At 44.4% G+C, this 20,013-nt stretch overlaps 1 protein-coding gene across 1 annotated transcript in view; it reads right to left on the reverse strand.

The window, feature by feature from the left end:
- Pccb (propionyl-CoA carboxylase subunit beta) overlaps positions 1-20,013 on the reverse strand; it is a 61,507-nt gene that overhangs the window by 34,642 nt on the left and 6,852 nt on the right. Inside the window, exons 5-6 of the mRNA XM_036193875.1 lie at positions 17,984-18,097; positions 13,636-13,746 (exon numbers count right to left, since the gene is read on the reverse strand). Coding sequence (XP_036049768.1) covers positions 13,636-13,746; positions 17,984-18,097 — 225 coding nt within the window. The remainder of the gene's footprint in view (positions 1-13,635; positions 13,747-17,983; positions 18,098-20,013) is intronic.

Below are 20,013 nucleotides of genomic sequence, written 5' to 3' on the forward strand. Positions count from 1 at the left end.
AATGCAGTAACAGGAAGACATCACTCTAAGAAAGCATGGAGAAGCTAGCATCCATCAGGAAAGACAAGAGAGGGCAGTTCTAGGAGAGAGAGTTACTATGCAGGCTGCCAACAGAGATCTGAGGGGAAGAAGGCAGCCGAGAAGGACACCTGAGGAGCTACGTGAAGACTTCCAAGAATGTGGGGTGAGAAAAGGGACTAGAATTTGCTTCCAGAGACGGCAAGAACAGCGGCCTTCGAGCATGTTTGCAGTCCGGTTAGAAGCAGCAGTGGACCAGGAGGAACACTCCATCTTAAAGCAGAGAGAGAAAACCCAGCTGAGACAGCTGCCAAGCTCCTGGAAGCACACTCTAGTTCCTGCAGCTTTGCGGTCCAGCCAGACCACCAAATAACCAGACAGAACCGGCTGGGGGGGAGCAGAGCAAACAGTGGCCCAGCATCACTGCTGCCCAAGAGGACCCGCTGCTTCAAAGACCACACTGAATTGGTCCTGAGACACCAAATCAAGACTAGATCTGAAGTCATCCCTACAATACATGACGTAATAAAAACAAAGAGGCCTGGCAGCTACGTCAGCCTGTGGGGAAGGCTGTTAGACCGCAAATTCCTGTCAGAAAACAGCCATCGTGGAAAATTCTTCTCAAGTTTTAAACCACCACTATCCCTAAAATAATTCCCACGTAGGAACACCTGAGCCACAGGACTTCCTTCTGGGCTGAAATTTACACTTCAGTGGATGGCCAGCCTGGCCTCTATGGCAAACGCCAAAAGCACGCGTGCCCTAAGAAGTTTATTTTATAAATTTCAAAACATTTGGAAAACTCTGTCAAAAGTCTGGTACATCCATTTCTCTGGGTGCAACTGAAATTCTAAGATAGCAAAACTACCTACAGGCCTGGCAGAAATGACGAAAATCTAAGTGTAGGCACTTGAGTTCTCAATCATCAGTCTGTAGACATGGACCCCAAAGAAAGGGGAATTTCCCCAGGAATCACACCTGGAGAAGGGAAGGGCACCAGCTGGGGGTGGGAGGGGTACCTAGAGGGGGGTGTCTCTCTGAAAGAGACTTCACAGAGCTCTAACAAGCTGCTAGGCCAAACAAGGACCTGTCAGTGGTGGGTGGGACCACACGATGACCGGAACTGCTTAGACAGCTCATCCCCTGGCGCTCTGTATAATCACTTCAGGACCTGGAAGACTGACTGGGAAGTTTCCTCCCTCTCTTTGTCCCTCTTCCCAATGTGGCCACAGTGAAGCAATCTTTTTCTGCTTTCCACTAATTTGGCTCTTTTAATTCGCTTACTGAGGGTGGATGGCAGGACCTGGCTTGGGTAACAGGTTGTGACCCTGACTTTGATAACAATCAGATCAAGCAGTTATGTATTACAGTTACATATTCTTCCCTAATATGCAAATTTTACAAAAGTGCCTTCCATGGCTAATGCACTCCCTGTCTTTTATGTTCATTTATCAGACTTAAGACCCGAGTTTTAAGTTACTGGAGACTTTTATTTAAGGAAGTTGTACATTTGCATCGTGGCAGCCTGAGGCTGGACCACCATCAGGAGACTATGACCCCTGCTCAGGGAGTAGATCCCCACCTGCATGCTCCCATACAGGAATCCACCCACATTAAGCTTTGTTCCTCAGAATCTGCTAGCAATGAAATAAACTTCAGAATAATTTTCTAAAATTTTTAGATTCATATATAACTTGTAACTACCTTGTGAAATATGTGTTTTCTTTTAATAATATTTTTTTAATTAGATGTATGTATTTTATGTCCAGTCCCAGAGGGTATGACACTTTCTTGTAGCCTCAAGGGGTACTGCACTCATGTGGTGTGCACACTCTTACACTATGTCAGAGGCAAAACATAATGAAATAAAAATAAATCTTTAAAAATCTAAATATATAGTCATCAAGACAGTGATGCATTTGCCCAAAAGGTAAGCACCAGTGGCACAGAGCACCGTGTCCAGAAACAAGCTCACAAAGGGAACAAGGCTCAGTGGGAGTGTTTGTCTAGCCTAAAGCTAGGGGCTGTGTGAGTACTTGCCTGGGCTAGACCCTCAGTTCAATCCCAAACATGACCAACCAACCAACCAACAAAAAAACAAGTATAAGCCTGGAGGTGGTGGCACATCCCAACACTCGGGAAGCAGAGGACAGTAGGATCTCTGAGTTCAAGACCAGCCTGGTCTACAGAGTGAGTTCCAGGACAGCCAGGGCTGTTACACAGTCTCAAAAAAACAAAACAAAACAAACAGACAAACAAACAAAAACCCAAACCAAAACAAAAAACCCACAAATATATATATATAAAACCTATACATGTAATCCCAAAACTTAGCAGCTGAGGCAGGAGAAGACTCATGCTAGAGACCACCCTGAGCTACATGGTAAGTTCCAGACCAATCTGGGCTACAAAATGATACCTTATCTCAACACATACACCAAAAACCAAACTATACCAAGTACTTTGAAAATTCAAAAACAGGAACAAAATTCATGAAAAGAAAAGAAAAAGAAAGAAAACAAAAACCAAAGACCTGAACCGATAATTCACCAAAGAAAATATACAAATAGGAAATAAACATATGGCTGGGCGGTGGGAGCGCACGTCTTTAATCCCAGCACTTAGCAGGCAGAGCCAGGTGGATCTTTGTGAGTTCGAGGCCAGCCTGGTCTACAGAGTGAGATCCAGGAAAGGTGCAAAGCTACACAGAGAAACCCTGTCTCAAAAACGAACGAATGAGCAAAAGAAGGAACAAACGAAAGAGAGAGAAAAGAAAGGAAGGAAGGAAGGAAGGAAGGAAGGAAGGAAGGAAGGAAGGAAGGAAGGAAGGAAGAAAATAAACATGTGAAAAGATGCTTCATGTGCCATCAGGGAATTGTACGTTAAAATGAAGCCACTAACACTCATTAGAGCAGCTGTGGTGGTGAGAGTGAGAACGGCCCCATAGGCTCATATATCTGCATGTTTAGTCCCCAGATGGTGAACTGTTTGAGAAGGATTAGAAGGTGTGGCCTATTGAAGGATATAGGCTTTGAGGTTTCAAAAACTAATGCCAGGCCTAGGAGCTTTCTGCATGTTGCCTATTGATCAGATGTAGCTCTCAACTATTTCTCCAGTAGTACTCTGCCTGTCTGCCTGCATGCCACCATGCCCATCCTGCCATGATGATAATGGACTAAGCCTCTGAAACTGTAAGCCAGCCCCTGATTAAATGTTTTCCTTTTTAAGATTTGCCGTGGTCATGGCACCTCCTCACAGCGATAGAATACTAAAAACAATGGCCAAATTACAGGACACTGGCAGCATCAGATCCTGGCAATAATGTGGGACAACTGGATTCTTTCACTGGTGGTAGGTAGGTGGGAATGCACGGTGCTATGATGACCTGGAAAAACAATTTGGCAGCTTCTTATAAAACTAAATCCACATTTAACACCTGGTTCTACAATGCAAACTTTGGCATTTCCCCAAGCCATCTGATGACTTCCATCCACACGAAAACCAGATGTTTGAAATAGTAATGCTGACACCTGAAGAAACCAGAATGCTTTTCAGCAGGTGAACAGATAAAATAATCCCTGAAACACATAGACGATGAACTAGTATTTGGTGCTAAGACACAACCACCAGACCAGGAAAGTACGAAACCTTAAGTGTGTAAGAAGTAGTTAAGGAAGCCAGTCTGAAAAACTTCATACAGACTAGCAATGAGATGATCCCAACTACATCACATTCCAGAAAAGACAAAACATATGGGCAGGGGTGGAGATGGCTCAGTGGTCACAAACGCTGACTGCTCTTCCAGAGGACCTAGATTAGATTCCCAATAGCCACACGGCAGCCCACAACCAACTATAACTCCAGTCCCAGGGGATCTGATGCCTTCTTCTGGCCTCCATGGGCACCAGGCACAAAGGTGGTACATACACATACAGGCAGGCAAAACACCCATACACATAAATAATTCAAATAAAAAAATATAGGCAGTAAGAAGACCAGTGGAAGCCGGGCATTGGTGGCACACACCTGTAATCCCAGCACTCGGGAAACAAAGACAGGTGGATCTGTGTAAGTTTGAGGCCAGCCTGGTCTACAGAGCTAGTCCAGGAAAGGCTCCAAAAGCTACAGAGAAACCCTGTCTCGAAAAGCCAAAAAAAAAAAAAAGACCAGTGGTTTCCAGAGGCCAGGGAAGGGGCTGGGGATTATTATTTACTATCTGAGTGAGACAAAAGGAGAGAGAGGGAACAGGCACAAGGTGTCATGACACTTGTGTATGGGGCTCAGAGGACAACTATGAGGAGTTGGTTCTCTCCTTCCACTAGGGGTTTCAAGGATCGAACTCAGGCTTGCAAGTGCTTTTACCATCTTGCCTTGCAGTCCAATATTGAACTTCCGGTCCTACTGCCTCTACCTCCCAAGTACTTACTGGATTACAGACAGACATGCACACCAAGCCCAGTGTATGCAGAGCTGGGGGTAGAACCCAGGGCTTCATATCCAGCCACTGAGGATGAATTGGTTTCCATAAGAAACATGAGTGGGTGCTCAATCAAGGAGAAAATGTGTCATGCAGAGTGGATCTGCATAGTCCCAAAGCATCTCTCTAAAGGGTGTAAATAAGTGACACAATGAAGTACCAGACAAACTGCTGTGGGATAATGCCCTTGTACACTGGTTCAATAAAATGCTGATTGGCCAGTAGCCAGGCAGGAAGTATAGATGGGGCAAGAAGACAAGGAGAATTATTGGAAGAGGAAGGGTTGAGTCAGGAATCACCAGCCAGACACAGAGGAAGCAAGATGTCTAGGCAGAACTGAAAAAAGGTACCAAGCCACATGGCTAAACATAAATAAGAATTATGGGTTAAATTAAGTGTAAGAGCTAGTCAGTAATAAGCCTGAGCTAATGGCCAAGCAGTTATAAATAATATTAAGGCTCTGAATGATTATTTTATAAGCAGGTGCAGGACTGCAGGTGAGCGAGATTTATCCCGACCTCGGGCCAGATGGGACACAGAAAACTTCCAACTACAACAAACCTCAATCAGTTATCAAGCTAGCATCACAAAAGGCAAATGAGCAGTCACTGTGGAACACACCAGGAGCCAAATTCCTAAAGAAGATATAGAACAATGGGCATGCCTGTGGTGATATTTTGTTTGTGCACTAACAAATAAAACTTACCTGAAGATCAGAGGGCAGAGCTAGTCACTAGTTAACCATAGAGGCCAGACAGTGGTGGCATACACTTTTAATCCCAGCATTTGGGAGGAGGAAGCAGGAAGAACAGGAGTTCAAGGCCACCTTGGGTTACAGAGATTGATCCAGTCTAAAAGAGAAACAAAGCCAGACAGTGGAGGCTCACACCTTTGATCCCAGTACTTAGGAGGCACACACCTTTAATCCCAGTACTAGGGAGGTGGAGATAGGATGATATGGTTGGGAGGAGAGAGGATTATAAGGCGGGAGGAGACAGGAGCTCAACCCCTTCAGCCTGAGGATTCGGTAGAGGTAAGAAATCTCTCTAGTGGCTGGCTCCTTTGTCTCTCTGATCTTTCAGCATTTACCCCGATATCTGGCTCCAGGTTTTTATTTGTAAGACCAATTAGAATTCAAGCTACATATGACCAGTGTCCAGATGGAGGACCCATCACTATGTAGGCCTCAGACAGACCAGGACTCCAGACCACGAATCTAATCCCAAGGAAACATTAGATAAATTCACACTGGAAAATAAAGTAACTTATAAGCTTCAAAAATGCCAGTACTCAGGAATTGGGCTATAGCTCAGAGGTACTACATCCCTTTGCCTCATGTGTTCAAGGCCCTGAGTGCAATCCCCAGCACATAAGAAAAAATAACAATGATCAACATCATGACCAAGAAAGTCTAACTGTTGGCCAAGGGAGAGCAAGGGGATGTGTCATCCAAAGACAGTTTGTGATCCCAAAAATGAAAACTAAAGGAAAAAACCACATGGGACATTATTGGGCTAAGAGCCTGAGATACAGTTAAAGAGACCAACATTGTACTAAGTAAACTGTTTGCCACAATATATAGCTACATCAATTTGATAAGATTGAAATCAATCATAATGCAATGAAACTGTAGAGAACAGCAGCAAAAACAGAAAATTCACAACATTTAAAAATTAAGCAAAAAAAAAAAAAAAAATCAATGAGCTAAAGAAGGAATCACAGGAGAAGTTAGAAATGATGTTGAGCCAGGCAGTGGTGGTGCACGCCTTTAATCCCAGCACTCGGGAGGCAGAGGCAGGTGGATCTCTGTGAGTTCGAGGCCAGCCTGGGCTACACAGTGAGTTCCAGGACAGGCTCTAAAAAGATACACAGCCCTGTCTTGGAAAAAAAAAAAAAAAACAAAAAAGAAAAGAAAGAAATGATGTTGAAACAGTGGAGAACAAAACTATACCAAAATTCATAGAGCACAGTGCAGGCATAGTCAAGAGGAACCACAATGAAAAAGGCCTCAGGACAAATTTACATCCAAAGAACTATGTGTGTGTGTGTGTGGTGTGTGTGTGTGTGTGTGTGTGTGTGTGTGTGTGTATACATGGGGGGGGGGGATACCTAAACCTAAAACTACCTGAAGAAAGAAAATAGAAGAACAGAAAGAAAATCTCACACACACACACACACACACACACACACACACACACACATCCCAAAACCAAGAACTGGTCTTTGAAAAGATCAATAAAACCAACATGTTTTTTTGTTTTGTTGTTTTTGAGACAGCTTCATATTACATTACATTGCCTTGGCTAGTCCAATACTTACCATATAGACCAGGCTGGACTTGAAGTTACAGTAATTCTCCTGTCTCAGCATCCTGAGTTCTGAGATTACAGGTGTGAACCAACACTAGAAGCTACACTTTAGTCAGTTGTAAATGTTGTTAAAAGCAACATGCAGAGTCAATGTATGCCCAAACTAAGCCCCAGTGAAGCTAAGTGGAAATAGAAACCCATCCTAAAACTGACATGGAACCTTCACAGATCTTCAGATAGCCAAAGCAATCCTGACCAAGAACAAAGTTTAAGGTCCCACACTTTTTTTTTTTTTTTTTTTTTAAGTTTCCAAAACAGAGTTTTTCATGTGTACCTCTGGTTGTCCTAGAACTCGCTCTGTAGACAAGCTGGCCTCGAACTCAGAGATCCACCTGCCTCCCAAGTGCTGGAATTAAAGTGTGTGTCACAACATCCAACCCACACTTCTTGATTTCAAAACTTATTCTGTCTTAACGGTAATCAAAACAGTATATGCCAATGAGGGAAAACAGATAGCCCAGAACTAAACCCCCACCTCTGCAGTCAAATGAACTCTGACAAGGGTGATTACGTCACCAATCAGCTGGCTGGGTTCTTTTGCTCTGCCCAGATAGAAATCATGGCAGGCAAGGAGAAGCTCCCCAAGGGCTGTTCGTTTGCAGCTGCAGTGTCCCTAAGCATGTGATAGTAGCAAGCTGCAGAACAAGGAAGTGGGAATCAGCAACAGGTGGTACCCTACCTTTACAGCTCTGATGCAGGCCTCCGGTAACAGGGCTCTTAGCTCAACAGTCCTTGTGGGCTGAGGAAGTCAGGGTGCCTTAGCATTTGGCAGCTGGCATTGCAGCCTTTGAGCAGACCTAGGAATTGGTATTCCTTAGCCTCTGACACTGGTCAGTGTCATAGCTCAGGGCCTCCGGTCTAAGACTCTTGACCTTAACGGCTCTGGAACTCTTGCAGTAAGCAGAGCCTGCCCACTGACTCGCTAGCCTTTGACACTCTGCACCCGCCGCTCTGTCTTCCTTACTTCACCGCCGACTACATAAATGATTCAACTGCCATTAAGATGTGTGTGTGTGTGTGTGTGTGTGTGTGTGTGTGTGTGTATGTGTGTGTGTGTGTGTGTGACATGTGTGCAGGTACCCACAGAAGCCTGAAGAGGGTGATGGATTCCCTGGAGCTGGAGTCACAAAGCAGTTGTGAGCCACCTGCCAGAAACCAAACCGGGGTTCTCTGGAAGAGAAGTAAGTGCCCTTAACCACTGGGTTTTCAGCTCTCCCCACAGCACTAAAAGTGAGGAGAAACAACTTAAGAGAAGCTGTTTATTGAACCTCAGGCAGCAGCATCAGAGGAGACAGCTTGGGAGGGTGTCTGTCACCCTGTCAACCTGTTTCCACTGAACCAGAGAAGGGACATCTGCACACATCACAGCAGCCCCATTGTTAGGCATAGTCATCTAGAGTTCAACAAGGTTGACGACAGCAAGAAGTCTCATACAAACTGTTTGAAACAGTCCTAGCTGAGGTCATACCTCAAGGAGCCAGCGGTCAGCCCTCACCACCGTGTGCTTTTCTCAAGGCATCACTGGGATGCTCCAACAGCCGCTGTGGGCATGAGGGTGGTCTGACTGGATGACCGGCAGACATTCCTTTTGTTCAAGGCAGCCAGGATTCTACAATAATGATACCCTGGGTCAAAGCAAAGTAGTACTAAAGCAATCTGATTATACTCTGGGTCATATCCCCAGGGGAGGTCACTAGGATGCTATGATATGAAGGAAAAACATCAGCCCTCCCTGTTGTTCCAATGTTTGACCTGAGCCTTGGAGGGTGGACAGATGGGGGAGGAGATATCAAAGCCTTCTAAGTGTGAAACATCCACTAAGGTCCAAAACGGAAAGCTGTTTTGAAAGTGAGTGAATCCTGGTGAACACATTTGAAAGCAGCATCTGAAGTGAGAAGACCCGATAAAGTCACTAAAGGAATAAGGCAAGGGACAGCAGAGGAAAAGCAGGAGCATGGTGTCCCACGGGTCAGAGAGAGTACCGAGACCAGCTGTGGAGGGATACTGACTGGAGCCAACATGCGGCTACTGTGTTGATATTAGAAGTGACCCTGAATAGAACTTCATCTGTGTATATATGTTTAGATATGTGCTTGTAGTATATGTGTGTGCACACATGTGCAACACACACACACACACACACACACACACACACACACACACACACACGAGTCCACAGGTTTGTAAGTGAGAAGTTGACACTGGATTTCTTCCACGACTGCTTCTCCACCTTGTATTTTTAGATAGGGTCTCTCACTGAAGCTGGACTGGAGTTTACAGATTTGGCTAGTCTGGTTGGCCAACAAACTCCATGGAATCTTGCTCTACCATCCTAGTGCTAGGTTACAAGTGATCAGCACTGTGCCCAGCTTTTTATGAGTGATGGATATCCAAACTCAGGTCCTTGTGTCTGCACAGCAAACACTGTACCAACTGAGCCAGTCCCTAGAATTGTCTCTTTATCATAAAATAAGTGTCCAGTATGTCTAGATATGTAACTCAATTCTTTTCCTGTCTGATGGTCTTTGCTCTACTTACTTATGAATTAAACAGTTCTTGTGCAGGCTGCGGTATATAGCTCAGCACTTGTGGACTCTCCTCATTATACTTCATTCGCAGAATGTTTAGTTTTTCTTAAGACTTCTTATCCCCTAAGCCTCGAGGTGGTGGATGCCTTTAATTCCAGCACTCAGCAGGCAGAGGCAGGTAGATCTCTGTGGGTTCGAGGCCAACCTAGTCTATAGAGCAAGTTCCAGGACAGCCAGGGCTACACGGAGAAGCCTTTTCTGGGGGGGTGGGGGGGTTAACAGCGACACAAGTTAGTGAAAACATGAGAAAATCAGACTTTGTGGACGGGGGACAGGTAAACTGCTATGGAAAGAGGAGGCTGGGAAGAGAACAGAATCCGAGCCCCAGCTAGAGGGGGAGCAATGAGGATTCTGAAGATAAGTCTGGGTGGGCAGACCTGGTACCAAGGGAGAGGCTGGGGCAGTAAAAGAAGGAGAAGGACAGCCATTGGCTGTGCCGAGTATGTGCAACACGTAAGGAGAGGGTGAGCATAGTCTTAGCCAGAGGGATTCGTTCAGAACTCCCCCCCACAAAAGCAAAGAAGAGGTGAAACCCAGGAGGCACCAGATGGGTATCCATAGATTCAGGGGGTGAAGAGCAGGGAATTCTACTTTCTCCAAGAACCTTGAGATTTGGTGATCTTAGTAGTATGTGTGCATTTATGCATGCATGCATTGCATGTGCGTGTAGTGTATGCATGTGTACACGCATGTATACATGAGGAAGCCAGAAAAGGAGATGGGGTACCCAGCTCTATCATTCTCTACCTTAATCGCTGGGACGGGGTTTCTTCCATAAACCTGTAGCTCACTGTTTCTCCAGGGAGGCTGCCTGCCATCCATCCCCTAGCAATCCTGCCCCCCAGGCCCAGCACCCAAGTTACAGGCCCACCTAGTATTTATAGGGGTGTTAGAAATCCAAACTCAGGCCCTTATTCTTGTGCAGCATGCACTCTTACCCACTAAACAATCTCAGTCCTTCATTACTGTTTTTTAAATGTAGAATTCTTCACAAATTTTGTGTGCCACCCTTGCCCAGGAGTCATGCTAATTGCTCCATCACTGCCAAAGTCAGTGCTTAAACCTCTAAACTCACCCTACTCTTGAGCATTTCTATGCCTTTCATTGCGTATTTTTTATTGTTGCTGTTGTTCAAGCAGAGTCTCATGAATCTCAAGCAAACCTCAAACTCACTAAATAGCCAAGGTTGCCCTTGGACTTCAATCTTCCTGCCTCTACCTCCTGTGGGGTTGCATTCATGTGCTACTGAGAGCTCCATTTATGCAGGGCTAGGTGTTCAACCTAGGGCTTTATGTATGACAACAACCTACATCCAAGCCCCATAACATGCTTTCAATCATTCACTGGCACATGAAAAGACTTTCTGAACAGAACTCTGTTAGCACAGGTACTAAGATCAACAGCTAATAAATGGGACCTCATGATACTGAAATGCTTCTAAACAGCAAAGGACACCATAGTTTGTACAAAGTAGCATCTTACAGAATTGGAAAAGATACTTACCAACTGTAGAAGGCTAATACCCAAAATATATAAAGAACTCAAGAAACTGATATCAAGAAAACAACCCAATTAAAAAATGGAGTATAGATTTAAACAGAATTCTCAAAACAGCAAACTCTAATGGTGGAGAAACACTTGAAATGTTCAACATAGCTAATCACCAAGGAAATACAAAACAAAACTACTTTGAGATTTCATCTTACACCTGTCAGAATGGCTAAGATCAATAAAGTATGCCAGCTCATGCTGTCAAAGATGTGGAGTCCATCAAAGATGTGGAGAACACTCCTCCATTGCTGGTGGGGTTGCAAAATTGTACAGCCACTAGGGAAATCAGTTTGGCAATTCCTGAGGAAGATGGGAATCAATCTACCTCCAGATCTAGCTAGCTAGGTGGTGGTGGTGCATGCCTTTAATCCCAGCACTTGGGAGGCAGGAGTAGGCAGATCTCTGAGTTCAAGGCCAGCCTGGTCTACAGAGTGAGTTCCAGGGCAGCCAAAGCTATTACACAGAAAAACTCTATCTCAAAACAAAACAAAACAAACACACAAAACAAACAAGATCCAGGTATAAATCTTAGGCATATACCCAAAAGACAATCATCCTACCACAGACACACTCGCTCAACCATGTTCACTGCTGTTCTATTCAAAAAAGCCAGAAACTGGAAACAACCTGGCTGTCTGTCAACAGGTGAATGGACTAAAAAAATGTGGTATGTTTTTGATAATGGAATATTACTCAGCCATTATAAAAATGGAAAAATGAAATTCACAGATAAATGATGGAACTAGAAAAAAAAAATCATCTGAAGTGAGGTAATCTCCAAGGGAGACTGAATGGGGGGTGGGGGAGGAAGACAGGTTCCTTGTCTCATAACGTCGTGTGAAGGCTTTGTCCCTCAGATTCTTGATTTTTTATTATCTGTCTGTCTGTCTGTCTGTCTATCTACACCCTGCAGGTCCTTTACATGTATATTATGGCTTCCAGTATTGTGTCTTTATGGGATTCCTGGGTGTGTGAACGAGTGGGTCTCTATGTCTGCATCTGTTTCTTGGGCCTTTTATTGGGCTCTTATCCTCACGTTTGTTTGTTTTGCCCTATTCCAATTTGTTTAGTTTTATTTTATTATTGTCTCTTAGATGGAATGGTTCCAGAGGTGGAGGGGATGAGCGGAGGAGCTGGGAGGAGGAGAGGGAGGGGAAACCAAACACAGAAGACTGTATTTCTAAAAATCTATTTTCAGTAAAAGAAAAAAAAAAAGAATGCTTTCAATTATCACTAGGAATAAATAGAACCGCAGGGCAAGAGGAGCACTTTTGGAACTTTGGATTCCAACTGCCAAACTGCCCTTGAGAACAATGTGCCTGAGTCACATTCCTTCTGGAATTGTCCCTCACACTAAGTAACTACCATTACATTTTCCCTCAGCCTTTCTCTGCCATGGTAGTTAGCGCTCATCTTTTGAACATTAAATAAAATCAGCCTATCTTAATAATCTTAACAATCCTAACAGTTCTATCTTAACAATCAGATTTAGGATACTTACCCACATATAATTTCAAGAGGATTTCATCTAAAAATAATTTATCACAGCCAGGTGGTAGTGGCACACACCTTTAATACAGCAGAGGCAGGTGGATCTCTGAGTTTGAGGCCAGTCTGGTCTACATGTTGAGTTCCAGGATAGCCAGGGCTACACAGAGAAACCCTATCTCAAAAAAGAAAAAAAATTTTTTATCTGGACATGGTGGTGCAGACCTTTAGTCCCAGCACTCAGGAGGCAGAGGCAGGCTGATCTCTGTGAGTTCCAGGCCAGCTTGGTCTACATGGTGAGTTCCAGACCAGCCAAGGCAGAACAGTAAGACCCTGTCTCAAAAATTAACCTCAAAAAGTAAAATAAAGGGCCGGGCGGTGGTGGTGCACACCTGTAATCCCAGCACTCAGGAGGCAGAGGCAGGCGGATCTTTGTGAGTTCGAGTACAGCCTGGCCTCCAAAGTGAGTTCCAGGAAAGGCGCAAAGATACACAGAGAAACCCTGTCTTGAAAAAACAAAAAACAAAAAACAAAAAGAAGTAAAATAAAGTAAAAATCATGCCAGGTGTAATGACACACACCTTTGATCCCAGCAATATTCCAGGACAGTCAGGGCTACATAGTGAAACCTTATCTCGAAAAAGCAAAATAAATAAATAATAAAAATCATTTAAAATCCCCTTATATTAAAACCAGGAGACATGTTGACATACAGCTCTCAAACTGAAGTTGGAGATCAAATTTTCCCATTAGCATTACAAAAAGGCAGTAAAACAGCTAAGAAGTGAAGAAAGAAACATGGGGCCATAGGGAGCCACTTGCCACTGAAACAGACCCCAGCAGACCCTCCCAAGGGATCCCTAGTCAGTAAACGGCTATCAGTCTGGGCAAAGGACAGGGATCTTCTGATTATGTGAAACCATTTTCAATTCAGATCATGAGTAAAACCACAGAGCCCACAAGCACCTTTCTCAAAAACTACAGATCCTGTGCCAAACCTTCCCTCCACTCAGATCTTATCTCCGCTCCACCAAACACCAATGAGAACTCAGATAAGAACCTAGATCTGGGTCAGGCATTATGTTTATTGCAGATGGGAGATGCAGGACTCTCTGGGCACCAGAAACAGGCACAGCATTCTTACCTTAACCATGAATGTGAAGTCTGTTAGGGCAGGGGAGTAGACGGCCCCACCAGCACATGGACCCATGATCAGAGAAATCTGAGGGATGACTCCGGATGCTGTGACATTCCTCTGCCAACACAGAAAGGCAAAGCACTTGGTTACAGAAGTACTCATGAAGTTATCTGCAGGAAGATAAAGCCAACAATAAAACCGAGTTTTGCTTTGCTTCCACAGATATCTCCATGTAGGAGGCAAAAGATCTAACCAGGAAAGTGCTTCCAAAATTATGTGTGAAATTTGTCCTCATAATGGATGGTTAATGTGTCACTTTCTGAAACAAAGAGTGAGTCAAAGTGTCCACCAGAATGTGTGCTATAGGCCCCTCTTTCCCTCAGGTCCAGCACCCAATGTGCACAGAGCCGCCAGGAAGAAGCAGCCAGCTCCCCCTGTGAGCAGCCCTGGCCTCTATGCTGGGCTCCCAGAAGTCAAGTCGGTCCCTAGAAACAAGGCTACAAAGGCAGGTGTCGCTTAAGTGATCTTCAGTATCTCTCCTCCTCAGACAAGGCTTGGTGGTGGTGATGAGGACAAAGGTGTTATGTAGAGATAAAAGCCTTAAGTCCTAAACCATGGGCTACAATACAGCTTGGCACAACACAGAAGTCATCTCTACTCAGTAAAAAGAACAGGTAAGTAGATCGATTTCTAGCTACAGCAGAACCCAGTTTGGAAAATCCCTTAAAAAAATGACTATAAAACTAGAAGTTATCAAAAACAAGTATCCAAAAAATGAACTACCTCTGAACAAAATGTTTATGCATAAAAAAACTGCTGAGCAAACCAGGAATGGTAGCTCATGCTTTTAACCCCAGTACTCGGGAAGCTGAGACAGGAGGATTATGCTACAAGTTTTAGGTCATAAACAGCCTGAGCTACATAGTGAGTCCAAGGCTAGTCTGAGTTACATTGAAAGACCCTGTTTCCTATCTATCCACGAGAAAGATGTGGGGGGAAAAGCTAAACACTAAACAAAATTAAGACACCTGAGAGTCTAGCGTTTTTAATGAAGGCTTCCACAGTCCCATACCAGCGCAGGATGACGCTTGAGGGAAAAAGAAATAACAAGAGACAGCAACCCACATCCTCAAGAAGCAATTGAGATCATAAAAAAACAAAAACAGTTATCGTGGGATTAAAAACCAAATGCTGGAGGCTGGGGAGATTGCTCAGTGGGTAACTGCAAACATGAGAACCGGATCTCAGATTTCCAGGACCCAAAGCCAGATGGAATTGCTTCAACATCAGTGGTCCCAGCACTTCTACAGAAGATGGGAGGCAGAGGCAGGGGGATTCCCACAAGCTCATGGGCCAGCTACCTTGGAATACACAGGAGGGAGCAACAAGACACCATGTCTCAAAACAAGGAGAAAAGAAAGGACTAACAGCTGGGATTGTGTGGTGATACTATATTTGTAAAATGTGATTTTATTTGTATATTAATAAAGTTGCCTTGGGGTCAGAGCAAGCCATAGCAGAAGCCGGGCGGTGGTGGTACACGCCTTTAATCCCAACACTTGGGAGGCAGAGCTAGGCAGATCTCTGAATTTCTACTATTCAATAACAAATTACACATCATAAAACAAGTAAACAGGTGTAGCCATTCTTGAGAAAAACTAAAGAATCTGACAGAAAACAAAGATGAGGAAACCCACACATGGAAATTAGAAATAGATGCCACAGCAGCTATCCTAAATATGTTCAATGGACTAAATAATAATAATAATAATAATAATAATAATAATAATAATAATAGAAAAAGAATGCAAGGAAATCAGGAAAACACTGAACAAAATCCAAGTCATGGCACCAAATGTTGGTTAAAAGTCCAATTGTTGGTTAAAGCGGCGCTGCTCGTGGCTGGCCACCACCCGCAGCAGCCGTCTGGAGGAGCATTCTGGTTGGCGGAAGAATCACGAGCCATGGTTACCTTTCTAGAGCTTTATTGAGAGAGAGAGGGAAAGGGGGGGGAGACAGAGGGGGGGGGAGAGAGACAGACAGCGTGGAGGGAAGAGAGAAGGGGGAAGGGAGGGACACAGAGGGTCTACCCACTTTTTAAGCTGGCCCTCGTCTCAGGATGATGATGTAATTAAAGACAAAACTCTTACAAGCATGACCCGAAATTTTAAAACAGCTAAGTAGAAATTCTAAAGGATAAATTAAATGAAATGAAACACTCACTACTTGGTTCTGTGGCAGGTTTAATCATGGAAAACAACGGATCAGGAAACCTGAATATAAAGCCACTCAAAAGTCACCCATGTTGAGAAAATGAAAGCATGAAGAAAGCCCGAGGGAACTGTGGGAAGTCATCAAGCATCAGCATACATACCACGGGAACCCAGGAGAAACAGAAAGGATTCAGTCAAATATCTGAAGAAATAGGAACCAAAACTTCCCAGATTGGATGGAGGACACAAATGTTCACATCCAAGCTCAACAAACTCCAAAGAAGGATGACCTCAAAGACATCCCACTGAAACCCATCATAGTCAAACTATACAGATCCAGAGCAGGAAGGAAGCAGAAAGCAGCAGGACTGCACAGCTCCCCTTGACGAGGTACACCAGTAAGGTAAAGAGTCAAGCCCAGAAGGCAGTGGGACACAGTTCAAGTGTCTGAAGAAAAACCTGTCAACCAAGAATTCAATATCCAGCAAAGCCAAACTTCAAGGAAGAGTAAGACATTTCCAGATAACAAAGGCTGAGGGAGCTCACTGGCAGCTGAGACATCATACGAGAAACACACGACATAGTTCTTCAGTCTAAAATAAAACGACACTAGACAGCCATGTGAGGCTGTGAGAAACATAACTTCCTAGGTAGAGACGTGACGGCAATGCCATGCTTCAGCCTGTGACCTAGCATTCCTGCAATCTGTAATTGTTCTGTGCATTTGACTTTTAAATCTCCCAACATAGACAACATGTATAAAGACGTGGTCTGCCATGATGGAGACATACAGAAGCAGCATGTCCTTACAGTGGTGAAGCTAACTTCCTTTCTTTCCAACCAGTCAAGATGTTGATTGTAATCCCCCTGTCCCAAGATAACCACTAAGAAAAAGACACTTTAAAATACAGTGAAAGAGGCTGAAGAGATGGCTCAGTGCTTAAGAGAATCAGTTGCTCCTCCACAGGACCCACGTTTGATTCTGAGCACCCACATGACAATTTACAACCATCTGTAACTCTAGACCCAGGAGATCCAACATCTTCTTCTGGCCTCCACAGGCACCCGGCACACACATGGTACACAAACATACATGCAGGCAAAACATCCATATGTCTAAAATAAAAATTAAAAGTTAAGGCCAGGTGTTGGTGACAGCACATGCCTTTAATCCCAGCATTTGGGAGGCAGAGGCAGGAAGATACCTGAGTTCGAGGCCAGCTTGATCTACAGAGCAAGTTCCAGGACAGTGAGGGCTACACAGAAAGAGGCCTTTCTCAAATAAATACATAAACAAACAAACAATGAAGGTTAAATTTCTTAGAAGAATAAAATATGGTGAAAATTAAAGTGAACAAAAATGGCCCAACTTGGTTGGGGATTTAGCTCAGTGGTAGAATGCTTGCCTAGCAAGGACAAGGCCCTGGGTTCAATCCTCAGCTCTGGCAAAAAAAAAAAAAAAAAAAGCTGGGCAGTAGTGGCACACGCCTTTAATCCCAGCACTAGGAGGCAGAGGCAGGCAGATCTTTGTGAGTTTGAGGCCAGCCTGGTCTACCGAGCGAGACCCAGGAAAGGCGCAAAGCTACACAGAGAAACCCTGTCTCAAAAAACAAAACAAAACAAACAAACAAACAAATAAAATAACGGCCCGACTCAACTAACTACAAAGGGGTGGGACTACAGCTGCGCATGGCGGCGCATGCCTGGAACCTCAGCAGACACGGGAGGATCTAGAGTCAGCAAAGTGCACTTTAAAAAAATTCTAATTCAAGCAAACCGCTTTACTTTAACATTCCTTACCGTGTCTCCGTGTCTTTCTTGCTTAAAAAAAAAAGAAAAAAAAAAAAAGAAAGAAAGAGAGAGAGGGAGAAAGAAAGGAAGGAAGGAAGAAAAAAGAAAACATTTCCAAGTACTTTCTCCTCATGAATGGCCTTGAACTAATTATTTATCCAACAATTGGCCCTCTATCAAACAAAAAGAGCAAGCTCTGCAGCCCATCTGGCTGGTCATCCACCCCTCATCCCACCCACAGTGCCAGTGACATGGGAGACACTGCAGAGGCTGGATTGGGCAGAGGACAATGGGGAGAGACAGGAACCAGAACACACTTACAGAAGTCACCCCATTAATAGGTTTCTCACCAGGAAGATGTCGGCATAGCCGGCCAAGGACTCCACCCCCTCCTGGATTCGGGCACCTCCAGAGTCATTCAGCCCGATCACTGGAGCCCCGACTGTCATGGCCTGGTCCATGATCTAAAAAGGCATAGAAAATCTCATGAGACATCTGCTCTGGCTACCAAAACATCAATGACAAGACACTCTGCTGTGCCAAGGAGATGGCTTGGTCAGTGACAGTGTCACCACACTAAGAGGCCACAGCCTGTGCACCAACAAGCCAGGCCCAGCACCCATCCTCAATGAGCCCGTTTACGGAACCAAATGAATAGTGAAAAGCAGAAAAGGGGGGTTTATCAATGTGACCACACAGGAAAAGGGACAAAGGGATCCAGAATCCATGCCCCACCAAGGCCATCTTCAGGGGTCCTGGCATGAGGAGGGTTTAAATACTTAAAGGTATACATAACTCAACAGCCCCATTAGGTGTGCCCCCTGACCCAATTTAGCTCCTAATCCCTCCTACAAGGTCATCTGACAAGTTGCTCCTCTGGATGCCTCCAGGACAGGAGATCCCTGGAGAAGTTTTCATTTCTTGAAGAAATGAAGAGGGAAGCATAGGTATCTTTAGAGTAGTGGTTCTCAACCTTCTGGGCAGTGGTGGCGCGTGCCTTTAATCCCAGCACTCAGGAGGCAGAGCCAGGCAGATAGATCTCTGTGAGTTCAAGGCCAGCCTGGTCTCCAAAGTGAGTTCCAGGAAAGGCACAAAGCTACACAGAGAAACCCTGTCTTGAACCCCCCCCCCAAAAAAAAAGATACTGTCATACAATCTGTGTCCTGCTCTTTACATTTTAACACCTGGACTCTCTGCCTAGATCTGAAATTCTATTCTTGGGATTCACAGAATCTCAAGGTGGCTGTGAACAGATATGTGGTTGTGGTAGTTTGAATGTAATTGGTCCCCATAATCTCATAGGAAATGACACTATTAGGAAGTGTGTCTTTGTTGGAGTGGGTATGGCCTTGTTGGAGGAAGTGTATCACTGTGGGGGTGGACTTTGAGGTTTCCTATGCTTAGAATACTGCCCTCTAAGTCAGTCCACTTCCTGTTGCCTGCAAGATGTAGGACTCTCCACCACCATGCTCCCTGCCATGATGGTAATGGACTGAACCTCTGAAATGGTAAGCTGCCGTTCCTTTATAAGAGTTGCTGTGGTCCTGGTGTCTCTTCACAGCAATAAAAACCCTAAGACAGTCTCGGAACTTGAGTTGGAAAAAATTTACATTTTCACCTGTATTAGCTCTAGCCAATGTCCAACTTTCCTTCACTTATGAACACACACATGTGCCTTTGCCATTAACAGAAACCAGATGCTCTGTCACATTAAAGTTGCTGAGATCCAAGAATATGTCTACTCAAGCCTCCTTTGAATTACACCAGTTATAAGATTCACTAAATCTTATTATTTAATGCATTACCAAGAACATGTATTAATGAGCCAGACATAGTGGCACACACCTTTAATCCCAGAACTTGGGATGCAGAGGCAGGTGGATCTCTGAGTTCAAGGCCAGCCTGGTCTACAGAACGAGTTCCAGGACAGCCAGGGCTACAGAGAAACCCTGTCTCAAAAACTAATAATAATACTAAGTACATGTATTACAATGTTCTTTTGAATGCTTTCAATCCTCACAGGCAGAGGCCAGAGGAGAATATCAAGTGTCCTTCCCTATCACCCTCAGTCTTACTTTTTGAAACAGGTCTCCCCACGAACCCAAAGCTTGCTGTTCTGATAAGGCCCACCGGTCAGCAAGCTGCCAAGAATCTGCCTTTTCCCCAAAAGCTGAGATTTCAAGCATATGTGGTCATGCTCGGCTTTTATGAGAGTGCTGGGGATTTGAACTCAGGTCCTTTTGTTTTCACACCAGGTACTCATACCTACTGAGCCATCTCTCCAGCCCTCAAGCGTTGTAATCATAGATGCTATTTTCTGCATGGAGAAATGAGAGGGTTGTTAATAGGATGGGTTCACACATATAATCCCAGCACTTGG

This window comes from Onychomys torridus, chromosome 7 (genome assembly GCF_903995425.1).
Source record: "Onychomys torridus chromosome 7, mOncTor1.1, whole genome shotgun sequence".
In the NCBI taxonomy this organism is placed as follows: Eukaryota; Metazoa; Chordata; class Mammalia; order Rodentia; family Cricetidae; genus Onychomys; species Onychomys torridus.